This window comes from Tachyglossus aculeatus, chromosome 6 (genome assembly GCF_015852505.1).
Source record: "Tachyglossus aculeatus isolate mTacAcu1 chromosome 6, mTacAcu1.pri, whole genome shotgun sequence".
NCBI classification, from domain to species: domain Eukaryota; kingdom Metazoa; phylum Chordata; class Mammalia; order Monotremata; family Tachyglossidae; genus Tachyglossus; species Tachyglossus aculeatus.
In genome coordinates this window covers 14,173,029-14,188,735 of record NC_052071.1, presented here as the reverse complement: position 1 = coordinate 14,188,735, position 15,707 = coordinate 14,173,029, and the positions used below count along the sequence as shown (strand labels likewise).

Below are 15,707 nucleotides of genomic sequence, written 5' to 3'. Positions count from 1 at the left end.
GGTATCGCTATCGGGGAGATAGGTGGAGGCAGCAATCAGAGGCCAGAAATCGACCTGAATGTTGATCCGGGCCTGCTGTTGGGATCTAGACTCCGGAAATGGGGAGGACAGCGGGGTTTAACAACTCAGGGAAGCCGACTACAGGGGAAAAGCTACCTGGCCCTGAGGCTAGGTGAGTTCTGGGCCTGTGCCAGAGTTGTGATCCGGATTAGGGCAGATCCCAGTGATGGTCGTGGCGATCGCAGCTGGAACACAGGATCCCAAGCGCTGAGTACAGTGCTCTGCACACAGTAAGCGCTCAATAAATACAACTGAATGAATGAACAAACCGGGGTCTAGAGCTGGTTTTGGGGGTGTGCCCAGCCCGCAAATTTTTAGTCTCAGCCTGAGGCGGACACAAATCTCTAAGGCCATTAGGCCTCCTACAAAACTAGGTCTCCTATAAAGGTCGGGATGTAAGAGATGGGGCGCTGTTTTGATTATTGTTATTATGGTACTTGTTACTTGCTTACTATATGCCAACTACTATTCTAAGTGCTGTGATATATACAAGTCAATCAGGTCAGACACAATCCATGTCCTACAGGGGGCTCATGGTCAAAGAAGGAAGGAGAACAGGTACTGAGTTCACATTCGATAGATGAGGAAACTGAGGCACAGAGAAGTGAAGTGACTTGCTTGAGGTCACGCAGAAGGAGACTGACAGAGCCGGAATGAGAACGCAGGTCTTCCAACTCCCAGGCCCGGGATCTTTCCATTAGATCAGGTTGACCTGTCGTCATTCTTTTCCTGGTGGACTCTCACCCACTGCTCACTGTTTGCTCTTGCTGAGGACGTTCAGAGGCTGTCTTATGTTGTCAAGTCGTCTCCGACCCACAGTGACTCCATGGACACATCTCTCCCAGAGCGCCCCGCCTCCATCTGCCATAGTTCTGGTAGTGTATCCATAGAGTTTTCTTGGTAAAAATACAGAAGTGGTTTACCATTGCCTTCTTCCGTGCAGTCAACTTGAGTCTCCACCCTCGACTCTCTCCTATGTCACTGCTACCCAGTGCAGGTGAATTTTGACTTGTAGCAGATTGCCTTCCACTGGCTAGCCGCTGCCCAAGCTAGGAACGGAATAGGTATGCCTCTGCTTGACTCTCTCCCTCCCATAGCTGAGACTGTTAGAGTACTGGCAACTCTCCAGGTCCCATCCTGAGAGGGGTCAGAGGCTCTACAGTTCAGTTTTTATAGAGAAACCGGGTTCCTCTCCAACACAGTGAGCGCTGCCAGGGAGATGGAGTGGTTGTGGGTTGCTGACAATTTCCAAAAATGGTCCCTGCCTTACAGGTTCTTTGGATCAATCTCATTTATTGAGCACTTACTGTGTGCAGAGCAGTTTACTAAGCACTAGGGAGAGTATACTATAACAATGAACTGACACATTCCCTGACTACAATGAGTTTACAGCCTAGAGAGAGCTAACGGTCTAGAGGGGGACATGAAATGGCCTGACACACACCCAAGGGGGGAGTGTCAATATTAATATTAAATCAATATTAAATGTTCCTGAAAAACTCTGGAAAAGCAGTATGGTCTAGTACATAGAGCACAGACCCGGGAGTCAAGAGGACCGGGGTTCTAATCCTGGCTTGGCCTCTGGTCTGCTGTGTGACCCTTGGCAAGTCACTTGACTTCTCTGTGCCTCAGTTCCCTCTTCTGTAAAATGGGGATAAAGTCTGTGAGCCCCATGTGGGACATGGACTGTGTCCAACCTGATTAGCTTTTATCTACCCCCGCGCTTAGTATACTGTCTGGCACACATTAAGGGCTTAACAAATACCCTAAGGAAAGAAAAAAAAATTATTGGGTAACTGGGTAATTGGGTAACTTTGGACCTATTTCTCACCATTTTTCAAAGCTTCGTTAGGGTCCTTTAATAGGCATTTTGTTTTCAAGCGAGTAAAGAAGGAGGACTAAGAAGACCCACTCCTTAATTAATTAATTAATGATGATGGCATTTGTTAAGGGCCACCGACCTGCTGGGTGATCTTGGGCAAGTCATTCTCGGGGCCTCAGTTTCTTCATTTGTAAAGTGGGGATGAGATCTCTGTTCTCCTATCTTCCCCAGGGCTTGGAACATAGTAAGTGCTTGACAAGTACAGTAGTTGTCATTATTATTAGCAAGAGTGGTGGCTGAGCAGGAGGGATTGCCCAGCCCCTCCCTGATGCTGCTCCAAGATTCCAGTGGCCCTGCCTCCTTCTGACAGAAAGCCTGATCTCTTAAAATCGCAAACCATTTTTACTTGTGTATTTCACAACGCCTTTTGTGGAGAGGAACTTATTTAGAGCAGCAGTGTAGCCCAGTGGATAGAGCACGGGCCTGGGAATCAGAAGGCCCTGGGTTCTAATCCTGGATCCACCATTTGTCTGCTTTGTGACCTTGGGCAAGTCATTTTGCTTCTCTGTGACTCAGTGACCTCATCTGTAAAATGGGGACTAAGACAGTGAGCCCCATGCGGGGCAGGGACTATGTCTAACCTGATTAGCTTGTATCTACCTCAGTACCTGGCACATAATTCATTCATTCAATCGTATTTATTGAGCACTTACTGTGTGCAGAGCACTGTACTAAGCACTTGGGAGATCTTACCAAATACCACTATTATCATTATTATTATAAATTGGATGATAGCCCCAGGTCAAACCTCCTAGTGCTGAAATCTGCCAATCAATCATTCAATGGTGTTTATTGAGGGCTTACTATGTGCAGAGCACTGTACTAAGCACTTGGGAGAGTTCAATACTACATAATTATCAAACATGTTCCCCATCCATAATGATCTTAGAGTCTGGAGGGGGAGGCAGATAATAATATAAATCATTTATAATATATAATTTTAATTATATACATACACATTAAAATAATGGTATTTGCTAAGTGCTTACTCTGTGCCAGGCAGGGATAGATACAAGCTAATCGGGTTGGATGCAGCCCTCTTCCAGCATGGGGCTCACAGTCTTAATCCCCATTTTACAGATGAGGTCACTGAGGCACAGAGAAGTTAAGGTCACATGTAGGAAGTGCTGAAGCTAAAGTACCAGATTTTTTACATGGCGACCAGTCTCCCCCCGCCATACATTAGCAAACAGTATAAGAGAAGGAGCCCTAGTTAACTAAACTGAAGTCAATAACAGCCATGAGAAGAAATATATTTAGACTGCCATAAAACTTTATGCATTTTGCCTTGAAATGCCATCTACGATTTCTTTTTTATCTTCGGCACGTCAGGCGTTCTTAAAGTTTAAAGTTGCATGCAACGACTGTATTGCGCACCCTGAAAATAAAAGGCCTCGAACAACCCAAAAGACAGGAACACATAAAACGTATGATTTACAGAGATCGACGGAAGAGCTGAAAGGTTTCTGGAGTCACTGGCAAAACTCCAGGGTCCCAGTGTGAGCTTGCGCGCTTAGAGAGGGGTCTTTTAACGCCACAGTCTGCCAGCATTTCCACAGCTCAGCATCTGTGCACGCTGCCATTATGTAAGCCTTTGTCAAGCATTTTCCAACCCCCCCCCAACCTCCGATTTCATCGTGGATTAGGCTTGACTCATTCAATCTCAGCTTGGGACTGATCTAGGTGCTGCCCCCTCTTTTACTAATGTCTCTTTAACGGCAAATTCGGTTCTGTGAATTTGCTAATGGCTACCACGAATCCCGACTGCAGTTCGATTGCAAGTGGAGGAACACTGATGTTTTAGTACGAAGAAATTCTCTAGCCCCTCGCTTTCAGGAACAGCACCTGCGACCATAAACATTTTTTTAAATAAAAAAATAGCACACCAGGAGACCTACATTCCAAGGTTTGAATGGTGACCTTCTGAAGACTGCTTTACAGCACTGTTTGCCTATGTTAGCAAACAGGCATTTGAATTGAATTGAGAGGTGGTTTGGTGTAGTGGATAGAGCATGGGCTTGGGACTTAGAGGGGCCTGGGTTCTGCCACTGTCTGCTGAGTGAACTTGGGCAAATCACTTCACTTTTCTGTGCCTCCTGTCCCTCATCTGTAAAATGGGGATTAGGACTGTGAGCCCATGTGAGCAGGAACTGTGACCAACTGGATTATCTTGTATCTGCCCCAGTTCGTAGTACAGTCAGCACGTAAGTACTATTGTACTATAATAATAATAATAAAAGGAGGGTAGAAGAAAAGAAAAATGAAAAAGAGGGGAGGAGCAGGGAGGGGAGAGATGGTAGGAAGGAAAGGGGAGAATTTAGGATATTCCTTTTCGCTCTTTCTTTTCCCTCCCTGCCCCCAGCAGCCGGATGGGTCCACAACCTTGGGGCATCTACCCTTGGGGACATCATGCAGGACTCTACAAGATGAGGAGGAAAAGGGGCACCCCACCTGAATGTGGGAAGCTGGGGGCACTTAGAGGCTCAAAGCTGGGTCCTGGGGTCCAGGAAAAAAGAGGAGGAGGAGGAGAAAAAGAAGGAGGAGAAGAAGGAGGAAGAGAAAAAGGAGGAGCAGAAAAAAGAAGAGAAGAAAAAGGAGAAGGTGGCGGTGGTGGGTTGCCCCTGAACAAGGAAGGGATCTTTTCCCACCATAAACTGTGGGCTTGGGCCCCATGGACCCGACAGGAGTAACCTCAACACCATTCCAGCTGGGAGATGATCTCCCAGGGTGGGGCTCACATGGCATATTCAGGAAGCGTTCTGCAAGCCTGGAATCGCCGCCACTGCTCACTGCTGGCTGACTCCCCATCCAGTCGGGCTAGAAGCCCCCAGAAAAACATCCATGTCCCTGGTTCAGGTTCACTTAGGCATTTCGAGAGGCCAGCTGAGCCAGTCTACTGCCTCTATGCAACTTTGAGCCATTAAAGGGTCCCCATTATTGTTAAAGAACTCCAGGTCTAATAACAATGATAACTGTGGTATCATTCAGTTCTATGTCCCAGGCACAGTTCTAAGTGCTGGGGTAGATACAGTTAATCACGGCTCACATGGCGCTCTCAGTCTTGTTCAGAGGAAGAACAGGTATTGAAACCCCATTTTGCAAATGGGGGAATTGAGGCCAACTTCAAACAGCGGGTAAGTGGCGGAGCCGGGATTAAAACCTAAATCCTTTGATTCCCGGGCCCGTGCTCTTTCGCCTAGACCACGGTGCTTCAGGGTAGTCTATTACTGGGTAAAGTCTTCTTGGAAGTCAGAAAGCTGATCAAATTACATTTTCCCCTCTTCAGACCCATTTCTTTTTGTCTGTCCTCGGATAACTGCTCAGGAGGTGGTCCTCAATCAGCGTGGCCCAGTGGATACAGCATGGGCCAGGAGTCAGAAGGATCGGGGTTCTAATCCCAGCTCCGCCACCTGCCCGCTGTGTGACCTTGGGCAAGTCACTTTACTTCCTCAGGTGAGGGGTGAGAGGAAGAGGACCCTTGAGAACTCACATCACCCTGCAAATGGAATCAGGGCCCAGACTTTTCCCTATCAAGGAAACTGAGGCCCACGTTATGGGGGTGGAGTGGCATAGCCTTCTTATTCTTTTCTTCCTCTCCCTTCTGCGTCGCCCTGATTTCCTCCCTCTACTCATCCCCCCTCCCAGCCCCACAGCACTTCTGTACAAACCTGCCAACTTACTTATTTCTATTAATGTCTGTCTCCCCCTCTAGACTGCTCACTGTGGGTAGGTGATGTGTCTGTTATATTGCTATATTGCACTCTCCCAAGTTCCCCTCTCGGGACCGCCCCTGGAGAGTTTCCAGTACTCTACCAGTCTCAGCTATGGGAGGGAGAGTCAAGCGGAGGCACATCCATTCCTATCTTGGGCAGTGGCTAGTGAGTGGAAGGCAATCTGCTATAAGTCAAAACTTCCCTGTGCTGGGCAGCAGTGGCATGGGAGGAGAGTACAGGGTGGAGACTTGGGTTTACTGCGCAGAACGAGGCAGTGGTAAACCACTTCCATATTTTAACCAAAAACTCTGTGGATACACTACCAGAACGACTGCAGATGGAGGTGAGGAGTTCTGGGAGAGATGTGTCCTTGGAGGAGCTATGTGTACAGTGCCCTTGCACACAGGAAGCACTCAATAAATACAACTGACTGACTTATGGGTGTGTACCCCAGTTGAGCATCACTAGTAGTCGTGGCAGCGTTTACTCAGTGCCTTCTTGGTGTGAGGCACTGTACTAGGTGGTTGAGGAGTTCAGAATAACCACACGCCACGTTCCTGGCCCATAAAGGAGCTCAGACCCTCGGCCGATTGGGGCCGGGATTTTGGCCAGAGTTAGACACCCGGATTCTTCCCTGGGAGGTCATCTCCCACGTGGAGTGGTGTCCAGGATATTTGTGTTGGGTTCCCAGGGCCCGAGCCCACAAATTTGAGGGGAAACCAGGAAACTTCTGAAGCCAACTCCAGGCCATTGGAAAACCCAGCAGGTTTTCCCCTCTGGCCCTTCTCCTCTGTGATAATAATAATGATAATAATAACAATAATATTGGTATTTCTTAAGCGCTTACTGTGTGTCAAGCACTGTTCTAAGTGCTGGGGAGGATACAAGGTGATCAGGTTGTCCCACGTGGGGCTCACAGTCTTCATCCCTATTTTCCAGATAAAGGAACTGAGGCCCAGAGAAGTGAAGTGACTGGCTCAAAGTCACACAGCTGACAAGTGGCGGAGCTGGGATTAGAACCCATGACCTTGGACTTCCAAGCCCGGGCTCTTGTCACTGAGCCACACTGCTTCTCTGCTCATCCCAGCAGTAGGGGGATGGGGGTTCCCTGGACTGTCACGCTGGCTCGGGTTAATCAGGGATCAGCATCCGCCCTCCAACCAGCTGGGATGCCAACTGGGAATACTAGTCTGGGAGCCATGGAGGCAGGGTGGAAAAATTCCAAGGACTGGAAAGGACCACCAAAAACTGGAAATCTGTGCTTTCTTGGGCAACAGTCAATGACATGGTAGATTACTGACCCCTGGCTTCCCTGGCCAACAGACCAAGAGAAACCGTCCCTAACCATCCTCCCTGAGGAAGGACACCTGGAACCGAGCACACTGCCACCAACTCTACAATAATCATTGGCAACAAATCTGGAATACAGCACCGACAAACTGGTAACATCCGCACCGTGACACTAGTCGCGAGGCAGTCACGAGGCCACGGGAACCTTGGGAGTCCACCAACATTGGCCGTCCGGCCTCTGTGGGACTCTGCTGGGGAAACGCTCAAGGGATGTCTAGGCCAGGACCTGGCCCAGGTGACCCCCAAAACAGCCACTCTCTGGTGACAAGAGGACACCCAACATCCACATCTGTAGCGAGGACCCCAAGATGAGAGTGGAGATACTCTGCTCTCTGGGCTGCCCCGGATTTCAGATCATCCGGAGTTCTGGTGAATGAAACCAGTCTATCGCTGGGCAAGAGACTTCCCTGCTCAGTGAAAGCCAAGTTCATCAGGGGACCAAGCAATGCCCCCTTTCCCCAACCTCGCCCAACCTCACACCCCTTGCCGGGGAAGTGCATGGCTTACCTCTTTCTGGTGATACTTTATTGCTACCTTTAGCTTGGCAAGATCGTGGCACTTCTGGGGGTCGAGCTCCTCGCTCTGGTCATCCCGGTGGTTCAGGATAATCTCCAGTTCCCGGGAGCTGCGGGCCTGGTCCAGCAGGTCCTTGGCGAAACGTTTGCACTGCTGAGACAGCTCCTCGTACTCAGCCTTGAACTCGTTCTCCACCTTGCTGAGCTCCTTGAGCTCCCAGCCGAGGCGGAAGGCCGTCAGGATCGGGTCCTCGCTCGATAAGGCGATGAGCGACGGGCTGGCCAGGGCCTTGTAGATGTTCAGCCGGGAGCGGGAGTGGCGCAGGCTGTCCACCTCCGAGCTGGACACACACTCCACACAATTGCAGCGGATCTGGTGGGGCCGAGGGATGGTCACCCGCCTCTGCACCAGGAGCTTGATGATCTCGTAGTTGTTGGTGTGGGCGGCCAGCATGATGGGAGTGATGTCCGGGGTGAACTCGGAGAACTGCGTGTCCATCATCAGGGTGGGCACCTGGGCGGGACGGTGACAGTGGGAGAAAAAAGCGAGACCATATTAATTCATTAATCTATTTATTTATTTATTCATATTAATGTCGGGCTCTCCTTCTAGACTGTAAGCTCATTGTGGGCAGGGAATGTGTCTGTTTATTGTTATATTGTACTCTCCCGAGCCCTTAGTATAGTGTTCTGCACACAGTAAGCACTCAATAATTACAATTATTGATAATAATAATATTAATGGAATAATATAATTACAATTATTATTATTAATGATAATAATAATAATGGCATTTGTTAAGCACTTACCATGTGCAAAGCACTGTTCTAAGCACTGGGGAGGATACAAGGTGAGCAGGTTGTCCCACATGGGGCTCACAGTCTTAATTCCCATTTTACAGATGAGGGAACTGAGGCTCAGAGAAGTTAAGTGACTTGCCCAAGGTCACACAGCAGACATGTGGTGGAGTCGAGAATAGAACCCATGACCTCTGACTCCCAAGCCTGGGTTCTTTCCACTGAGCCACACCGCTTCTCTCGTATTGTATTGGCTGACAATACAACCATGCCTTAATGAGACATTGAAGGCATTTGATATTCAATCCACCCCCACATCACTTATGTACACTTCCTTAAATTTTTTTATTATAAATGACTTTTTTATTCACATTAATGTCTCTCTTCCCCTCTAGTCTGTAAGCTCATTTTAGGCAGGGAACATATCTGCTAATTCTGTTGTATTGTACTCTCCCAAGTACTTAGAACAGTGCTCTGCACACAGTAAGTGCTCAATAAATACCATTAATTGATTGATTCCAAGCAGGAATCTCTCAAAGTCACCCCTCTGCCTTTTTTTTTAATACGGAATGAAGCGCTAATTATGTACCAGGCACTGTACTAAGTGCTGGGGTAGACACAAGCTAATCAGGTTGCACACTCACAGTCTCCATCCCTATTTACAGAAGAGGTAACTGAGGAACAAAGAAGCAAAGAGACCTGCCCAAGGCCACTCAATCAATCGATCAATGGTATTTATTGAGTGCTATGTGCAGAGCAGTGTAATGAGCGCTTGGGAGAGTACAAAATAACAGAGTTGGTAGACACCTTTCCTGCTCGGGATGAGCTTACAGTCTAGAGGTCACACGGCAGACAAGTGGTGGAGTGGGAAGAGAACCCAGATTAGTCAGTCAATAGTATTTATTGAGCATTTACTGTGTGAAGAGCGCTGTACTAAGCACTTGGGAGAGAATGATATAACAATAAACAGATTCCCTGCCTACAAAGAGCCTACCATGAGCCACGACACCAGACAGAGGAAGGCCTGGGTCCCACAATTCCAGGAATGATGAGGCCTCACTGTTTTGTCTTTTTCTAAAATGCTATTTGTTAAGTACTTAACATGTGTCAAACACCGTTCTAAGCTTTGGGGCAGGTACATGTTAATTAGATCAGACACAGTCCCTGTCCCACATGGGGCTCACAGTCTAGGTAGGACGGAGAACAGTTTTACAGTTTACAGGAAACAGACACAGAGAAGAGAAGCGACTTGCCCAAATTCATACAGCAAGCAGTTGGCAGAGGCAGGATTAGTACATCTTTATCACTCTATTTATTTTATTAATGATGTGTATATAGTTATAATTGTGTTTATTCTGATGGTATTGACACCTGTTTACTTGTTCTGTTTTTTTCTGTCTCCCCCTTCTAGACTGTGAGCCCGTTGTTGGATAGGGACCGTCCCTATATGTTGCCAATTTGTACTTCCCAAGCGCTTAGTCCAGTGCTCTGCATACAGTAAGCACTCAATAAATATGATTAAATGAATGAATGAATGAACCCACGTCCTCTGACTCGGGTCCTAGATTTGGGGAGGGGGCTTGGGGACAGATGGGGAGAGAAGGAGGGGGACAGGGGATTAATATTAGTGTGGCTGATAACTCTTTCCTCCCTGGACCGGAATCATTCAGGGTTCCCCGTTCCACACCATGGGATGCGTCTGGACTCACACTCGGAAAGGCGCTGCCTCCTTTGGGAGTGGTGGATCTCAGAGGGGCTCTGGGCTCCTATCCCTATGGACTCCTAGGAAGCCACCCCAGATGAAACCAAGCATGATGATGAAGTTCTGGTTAGTCTACCTTAAATCCCTCCCCCATTTCCATTTCTATATCTCCTGAATATGGGAAACAACTGCACAGAGATGAAGTCGGTCCATGCCTGAGGCAGCAAGAACCCCAGGGGGTCCAGAATCATAATCCACAAGACATCTGCTCGGTGGTGACTGTGGTATATAAGATACTGAACCTCCGCCATTTCTTTCTTCTCATCCCCAAGCCTCTGGCAGAAAATCTGGAAATCCAGCTTTATTATTTTCTAATCAAGTTCGCTTCCTCTCCAATCAGAAATCTCATCGAACTCACTTTGCTCCTCATTAAAGATGAGGACTGAATTCCTTAGCAGAAAAAAAGAAACGGAGAGGGAAGACGAGGAAGCGGACGGACCACGGTTTTAGCGGTCGTTGGCAAGGCTGACGACTGAGCATCCACGTGGTTCTGCTCAGGGGGAGAGCAAATCAGATTTTCTCTGTACTCACTACACCACCCCAACGTTGTGTATCACGGTATTAACCATCTGAACCTGGGTCTCTCTCTCTCTCTCTCTCTCTCTCTCTTTTTTCCTCTCTCTCTTTTAAAGTCAGCATTATCTTTGAAAATTCTTGCCTGATTAACTGCCTCTGGTCTGCTCCCAAAGCTCAATCCCAAACTCACAATTCATTTATTTATTTTAATATTTAAATTTATTTATTGAGCACTTACTGTGTGATGTGTGAGGCTCTGGACTGTGTGAGCTCCTGCACAGATCAGCCACTCTCCTGCTACCTTCCCCGAGGAGGAGGGAGAAAGGCGGGGGAAAGGCATCACTGCCCCGGAGGAATGGACAGTCTTCCTTGATGCTACTGATGCCAAGGGGCTCGGATAATGAATTCCGTTCCATTAACCTCAGCCCCCGATGCGGGCTGCTAATCAGGACGCCTCTGAACCTCTCTGTTTCCCGTTTCAGGCATGCGGACTTTCTCACTGAGCCGGCCGTCTCCGAAATGCAAACCGCCATTTATAATTACCATGCTGACCTTTATCGGGATTTATTTATTGAGTCTCCAGATGTTGGCTGGCAGGTTCACCGTCCACACCTCACTTGGGCTTCTCGCTCCATCTGAAGAGACACATCCCCTTTGAAACTCATCCCTGTTCCTCTGCATGGATTTAGTGAATCTCCATTCTCTTTCCCCTCCACATCAAATTAACATGGGAGCTCACTGTGGGCAGGGAATGTGTCTACCAACTTGCTTGTTCTGTCCTCTCCCAAGCTCTTAGTACAGTGCTCTGCTCATAGTAAGTGCTCAATTGATGAATTGATTGATTGATTAAATCTTCTTCACCATTCTCCAGCAACCAGAGGATACAATCCTGCAGTTCCCCGTGGGAATCAAGGATCAACGCTGAAGCACAGCCCTTGTACTTTCCTAAAAAATACTGTCGCCACAGCTGGCATATTTCAGCCCACCTGATTTAAACAAGCCAAGGCTGGTGCATTGAACTGTTGGTCAATTAGCCCTTCCTTGGCTTATCCAAATTGGTGATGTTTTTTATTGTGCCATGAGTTTTAGAGGTTCTGTTGTACCCTATGTTGAAAGATGGCCAATGACCAATGACGTAAGCTCGCCCCTAGCCTGTAAGCTCCTCGCTAAACTGTAAGCTTGTTGTGGGCAGGGAACGTGTCTGTTGTTGTATTGTGCTCTCCCAAGTGCTTAGTACAGTGCTCTGCACATGGTAAACTCTCAATAAATACGATTGAATGAATGAATGACCTGCTGGGTAGAAAGCAGTGTACGTATTTGAATTCCATTTTGCCTTTGCATTTAGATTTGCTCCCTTTATTCACCCCTCCCTCATCCTCACAGCACCTATGTACATATCCATAATTTATTTACTTTCATTCATTCATTCAATCGTATTTATTGAGCGCTTACTGTGTGCAGAGCACTGTACTAAGCGCTTGGGAAGTACAAGTTTGCAACATATTGAGACGGCCCTTACCCAACAGGGGGCTCACAGTCTAGAAGGGGGAGACAGACAACAAAACAAAACATATAAACCAAATAAAATAAATAGAATATGTACAAGTAAAATAAAGAGTAATAAATATGTACAAACATATATACATAGATACAGGTGCTGTGGGGAGGGGAAGGAGGTAAGGCGGGGGAGATGGGGAGGGGGAGTAGGGGGAAAAGAAGGAGGGGGCTCGGTCTGGGAAGGCCTCCTGGAGGAGGTGAGCTCTCAGTAGGGCTTTGAAGGGAGGAAGAGAGCTAGCTTGGCGGATTTGTGGAGGGAGGGCATTCCAGGCCAGGGGGAGGACGTGGGCCGGGGGTCGATGGCGGGACAGGCGAGGACGAGGTACAGTGAGGAGATTAGCAGCAGAGGAGTGGAGGGTGTGGGCTGGGCTGTAGAAGGAGAGAAGGGAGGTGAAGTAGGAGGGGGCGAGGTGAGGGAGAGCCTTGAAGCCAAAGGTGAGGAGTTTTTGCCTGATATTAATGCCTGTCTCCCCCTCTAGACTATAAGCTCCTTGTGGGCAAGGAATGTGTCTACCAAATCTGTATATTGTACTCTCCCAAGAGCTCAGTGCAGTTCTCTGCACACAGTAAGCATTCAAAAAATACGGCCGATTGATTTCAAGGCTCATCACGTCCCACCAGGTTAGCCATGATCTGCAGAAGAGACACTGACAAAAACCTATCAAACGATGGAGGGTTAATAGGGTTTCTGTGCATTTAACAAATGAAACTGTTACTACCTAATAATAAAATTGTCCTCATTCTAGAGGAGCACTCTACAGTGGATAGTAAGGGTACAGGTATGTTTCCTTGGGACCAATAGCATTGCAGCTTGCAAAAATTCCACAGATTCAGCCTGGGTCTCAAGGGGCTAAAGAAAGTCAATAGCTCTGGTTTCAGCATGGGAGGCCTGAAAAGCTAAGCAGCATTTCATCGAGGTTGAAAACGGGGGTTTTGAGATTATGTTCTCGTGCATGCTTTCTGATTGGAGCAGGTCCATCTGATTGACAGAGGCTGCTAAAATTCATTCAATACCCTGTCGTCATCTTGTCTGGAGTCCAAGAATTCCCCTGAGGCTACACAGGGTGGCAACATTTGGGGAGGACTGGGATGGGAATGCTCTGCCCACAGTAAGCACTCAGTAAATACGACTGAATGAATGAATGTGAGGAGAGGTGAAGAAATCCGAAATGCTGTCTGCCAATCAGGAGGATGTGATGACATCCTCATTTCCCTTCTGCATCACCCTTTCACTCAGATCTGTACCCCACTCTCAGCTCCACAGCGATTATTTACATATCCATCACTTATTTTACTCACTGTCCCGCCCTCTAGATATAAGCTTCTTATGGGCAAGGAATGTATCTACCAACTAGTACCAACTCAGTTATGTTGTACTCCCCTGAGTGCTTAGTACAGTGCTCTGCACACAGTAAGCTCTCAATAAACACCACTGATTGATCAGAGTAGAAGTGAAGGCGGGATCAGAGAAGCAGTGTGGCATAATGGAAAGAACATGGGCCTGGGAATCAAAGGACCTGGGCTCTAATCCCAGCTCTGCCACTTGTCTGCTGTGTGACCTTGGGCAGGTCAGTTCACTTTTCTGCACCTCATCTGTAAAAGGAGGATTAAGACTGTGAGCCCCATGTGGGATGGGGACTGTGTCCAACCCAATTATCTTGTATCTACCCCAGCACTTAGTACAGTACTTGGCACAAGGTAAGCGCTTAACAGATACCACTATTATCATTATTAATTATTATTATTATGTGGCTCCAAAAGTGTTAATCTTTTCTGCTCAGGCCAGTCTCAGCTAATGTTAGGTATGTGCATAACCTTAAGTTTGAACCACACAGATTTGGGTCAAGAATGGAATTTTCTTCCAGGAAACCGTCTTCAAAAATAGCCTCCAGATCACAGTCCGTTGATTCTTCGGGGATTTGGGCCTAGGTAGACAAGCGGGTTTGTCTCTGAGTGGTCTAGAAGGGCCCTTGAGAAGCGCGGCATTAAACCCCACTGATAACCAGAAGGCCAACTTACACTGCAAAGCACAAAAATTTCAGAGGAGCGAATTACAAGAACAAGCCACCCTCCTCAGATATGCTTGTTTCTAGTAAAATAACAAGATCCAGAAACCCTTTCCCTGACATGGGACAGCGCACACCAAAGGGGTGTTGATTTTTTGGGCACACAACGCGGGAAGCAAAATGATTCTGTTTGCTTTGCAAAACATAATCGGTGGAAACGCACCACAACATTTTGCTGACAAGAAAAATAGCTTGGGTCTTGCTTATGAACAGAACAATGCTCATCTTGCTGCTATCACCCTAATGGCACTCAATTGCAGGCAATCTCACAATCTTCCTTTACACAGTTTAGTAGGGCAATTAGCTTGCTAATGTTTTAGTAATAGGCTCCTTTCATTTTAGAACACCTTCCAAGATGCAACACAAATCCCTCATCTAGGGAAAGCTTTGGTAAAGGAGACTGCATTAGGTGGGAAAGACACCACTGCTATTTAAGGGCGTCCCTAAAGAATCCAAAATAAGAGGAAGGAAAAAGAAATCCTACGCAGAACTTCCTTGGCAGATTGTGGGGGTTTTTAATGGCATTTGTTAAGCACTTACTCGGTGTCTGACACCGTTCTAGCATGGCATAGTGGATAGAGCATGGTCCTGGGAGTCAAAAAGGTTCTAATCCCGGCTCTGCCACTTATCTACTGTGTGACTTTGGGCAAGTCACTTCACTTCTCTGTGCCTCAGTTACCTCATCCTTAAAATGGGGATTAAGACTGTGAGCCCCACGTGGGACAACCTGATTACCTTGTAACTACCCCAGCGCTTAAAACAGTGCTTGGCATATAGTAAGTGCTTAATAAATACCAGAATTATTGTTACAGTCATCTCATCTGTAAAATGGGGATTAACACTGTGAGTCCTATGTGGGACACAGACTGTGTCCAACCCAATCTGCTTGTATCCACCTCAGCGCTTAGTATAGTGCCTGCCACATAGTAAGTGCTTAACAAATACCATAATCGTAATAATAATAATTATTATTATTACAACTCAATTTGGACAGACACAGTCCCTGTCCTGCATAAGTGGTTCACAACCTAAGTAGGAGGAAGAAAAAGTAATCCTGTTTTACAGATGAGGAAATTGAGACACAGTGAAGTTTAGTCATTTGCCCAAGGTCACACAGCAGGTCTGTGGCAGAACCACACGGACCTCACAGATTAAGAAGGAGGGAGAGCCCACCGTTGGGTAGGGACTGTCTCTATATGTTGCCAACTTGCACTTCCCAAGCACTTAGTACAGTGCTCTGCACACAGTAAGCGCTCAATAAATACGATTGATTGAATGCCCATTTTACAGATAAGGGAACTGAGGCACAGGAAAGTGAAGTGACTTACCTAAAGTCACAGAGCGGACAAGTGATTCCGTTGTATCTACGCCGGCGCTTAACTTGTACTTCCCAAGTGCTTAGTACAGTGCTCTGCACATGGTAAGCACTCAGTAAATACGATTGAATGCTTGGCACATAGTAACAATAATAATAATGATGATGGTATT

General features: G+C 47.2%; 1 protein-coding gene and 1 non-coding gene across 3 annotated transcripts in view; both read right to left on the bottom strand.

The window, feature by feature from the left end:
• Positions 1 to 15,707, bottom strand: part of TRPC5 (transient receptor potential cation channel subfamily C member 5) — a 233,319-nt gene that overhangs the window by 82,798 nt on the left and 134,814 nt on the right. For both annotated transcript variants that reach the window (XM_038747920.1, XM_038747919.1), the window contains one exon: positions 7,513 to 8,034. In XM_038747920.1, coding sequence (XP_038603848.1) covers positions 7,513 to 8,034 — 522 coding nt within the window. The remainder of the gene's footprint in view (positions 1 to 7,512; positions 8,035 to 15,707) is intronic.
• On the bottom strand, positions 1,068 to 1,207 carry LOC119930215. Its single transcript, XR_005451703.1, has one exon. It is a non-coding gene; the product is annotated as a small nucleolar RNA SNORA7 (small nucleolar RNA).